Source organism: Curcuma longa, unplaced genomic scaffold (assembly GCF_044706935.1).
Source record: "Curcuma longa cultivar G26 ecotype Majalengka, Jawa Barat unplaced genomic scaffold, ITB_CL_G26_1.1 contig_25437, whole genome shotgun sequence".
NCBI lineage: Eukaryota > Viridiplantae > Streptophyta > Magnoliopsida > Zingiberales > Zingiberaceae > Curcuma > Curcuma longa.
In genome coordinates, this window is record NW_027432764.1 from 3,269 (window position 1) to 6,030 (window position 2,762).

The 2,762-nt window shown below is 43.7% G+C and overlaps 1 protein-coding gene across 1 annotated transcript; it reads left to right on the forward strand.

Annotated features, from left to right (window-relative positions):
* Positions 1–1,034: 1,034 nt before the first annotated feature.
* On the forward strand, positions 1,035–2,298 carry LOC141818595 (aspartic proteinase nepenthesin-1-like). The gene is made up of 2 exons (XM_074706058.1): positions 1,035–1,185; positions 1,229–2,298. Exons 1-2 carry the CDS (start codon positions 1,035–1,037, stop codon positions 2,296–2,298), a joined length of 1,221 nt encoding a protein of 406 aa, XP_074562159.1.
* Positions 2,299–2,762: the final 464 nt, after the last annotated feature.

The window sequence follows — 2,762 nt, forward strand, 5'->3', positions numbered from 1 at the left end:
TTTCTATTTAAAGATAATCGGTTGCAACATGACAATCAATTTTCTTATATTTTCTATTCTCTTTACTGTTTATTTTTTCCTTTTGTTTTCTTTATTTTTTCTTTGAGATTAATTTGACTTGAGCGTTGAAAGGATCATCAAGATTTACCTTAAACCCCTTCTATCTTCTTCCTTGAATTTTACTGGATCGTTGTCGGAAGATTTCTATGCTTCTTTACAATAGAGTCCGCCCTAAAGGAAACCAACCTCCTCGAAAGCCCGATGTAAAGGAAGTCGACCTCCTCAAAGCCCGGCTTGCCGAAGACATTCCGATCCAACCTGTATTCATTCAGCCGAAAGTACTAAACTGTGTGATTATTTACGTACGGAGTCATATCAGCTTAATCTTGGACCTAGATCACTCCCTATCAAGACTATTATTCTCATAAATATTCTAATAATAATTCGCCTCCCCTGCATATTTTCAAAGGAACTAAACCCATATGATGTTGATGCATGATGCCATATAAATTCTTTCTGACATAATTAACGTACTTTCTCGTCATCAAACGTGTTATCAAACGTAATATAAAATATTTTTATTATAAATATTGAATCATGCACTTAATAAAAAATACCACAAGAAAAGAAAATTACGTTTCAAAAATAAAATTTTGAAATAGAATTAAAATCCATTTTAAATTTAGATAAAGATTTATTATAGAGTTATTAATTTATTTCATAAATTTTTATGAATAAAAATAAATATAAATTATAAACAGATAAAATGATATTTATTAAAAATTTATTTAAAATTCAAATATAGCCCTATTTTCTTACAGTTGACATTGTGAGTTGACTGCAAATTAGTCTCCGCCGCATGGAATAGGTCAACCTTCATAATCTATTCATTTGTATGCATCACCACTTACATCAGTTCTATTTGAAGTATTCCATATTCATTAATTAGTACCTAGTGTGGAATTCTAAAACATAATTCCTTATAAATTTGTCTGCTCATCTCTTTCTCTCGATCAGAAGTTCAACAAAAATCAATGGCGAAACTGCAACTGCTACTTCTGCTCTTTCTCTTCTCATTCGCCGCCGCCCCGTCCATGACCGGAGTCGTCGGGATCAACCTCGGAGGAATCATCCGCCGCTTGTTCCGCAAGCGACCCTTCAAGCCCAAACCCGACCTCCCCAACCTCCCTCCCCCCAGCAGCCCCCCTCCCCCCAGCAACGCCCCCCAGCAACGCCCCCAGCAGCCCCCTTCACCCCAACAACGCCCCGTCAACGGACGTCCAAACCCTGCTCTACTCCGGCGACTATACGTTCCTCATGGAGCTCGCCATCGGCACGCCGCCTCTCTCCTACTCGGCCATAATGAGTACCGGCAGCGACCTCATCTGGACGAGGTACGTGCCCTGCCACTACTGCGCCTCCCAGCCCACGTCGCTGTACGACCCCTCTCAGTCCTCCACCTACGCCAACTACTCCTGCGATCCGTCTGCGGCGGACTGCAGCTACTACTATGGCTACGGCGATGGCTCCTTCACCCAAGGCTTGCTCGGCTTCGAGACGTTCACCTTCGGATCGGCCGTCGTACCCGACATCGCTTTTGGTTGCGGCAACAACAACAGCGGAAACTTCGACAACTCGTCCGGGATCGTGGGGATGGGGAGAGGGAGCTGGTCGCTGGTGTCCCAACTCGGCTACGGGAGGTTCTCTTACTGTCTCACGCCCTTCGGCGACACCAACACGAGTCGTCTGCTTCTGGGCGACATGGTGACGTTAACCGCGCAGGCGCAATCCACCCCGTTCGTCCCCAACCCGCCGTCTTGGCCCTCCTTCTACTACCTATCATTGCAGGGGATCACCGTCGGCGGGACCGAGCTTCCGATACCGAGCACGACCTTCTCGATCGCGGCGGACGGGACCGGGGGGATGATCATCGACTCCAGCACTACCCTGACCATGCTGGTGGACCCGGCTTATTCGGAGCTGAAGGGAGCGTTCGAGTCGCAGATAAATCTGCCGGTGGCAGATGGATCGGCCTACGGGCTCGACATCTGCTTCGCCTACGGCGGCGAGAATGTGACGGTGCCGGGACTGGTGTTTCACTTCGAGGGGGCGGACATGGAACTACCACTGGATAACTACATCGCGGCGGATTCAAGCGTGGGGTTGCTGTGCGTCGTGGTGGTGGCGAGCTCGGATTTGTCCATCTTTGGCAACTACATGCAGCAGAACATGCACGTGCTGTATGATCTCGTCGGCGAGACGCTCTCGTTCGAGGCGGCGCAGTGCGACCAGCTGTAGCTTACGTGTCCGGCGAAGACTTCTCGTTTCACCACTATATATATATATATATATATAGTTATAGTTATAGTTATGTTAGAATTAATAAATATTTGGTGAAACGACTATCGTATTAATTATATTGTATGTGATGTAATCAGGGTTGATCATATTAAAAATTATAGAACTAAATATTATGAAACATCGTATGCAATCACAACTATTATAAAAATAATTTGAGTAATTATAGGACGTGATATTATTTATATATATAGTGAATCCCTCTATATTAAAATCAATTACAATTAGTATTTTTTTGTTGCCATTACCCTTGCAATTTCAACAGGCCCGGAGACAATAGACATTAAGTTTGATTAATTGTTAGCATAATATCTAGTTAATGATTTGATAAAAAAAATATTAGTAATATATATGATCCTGTGTGTTGTTGATTCACCATATATGTGATCTCAAAGAAAATAAAA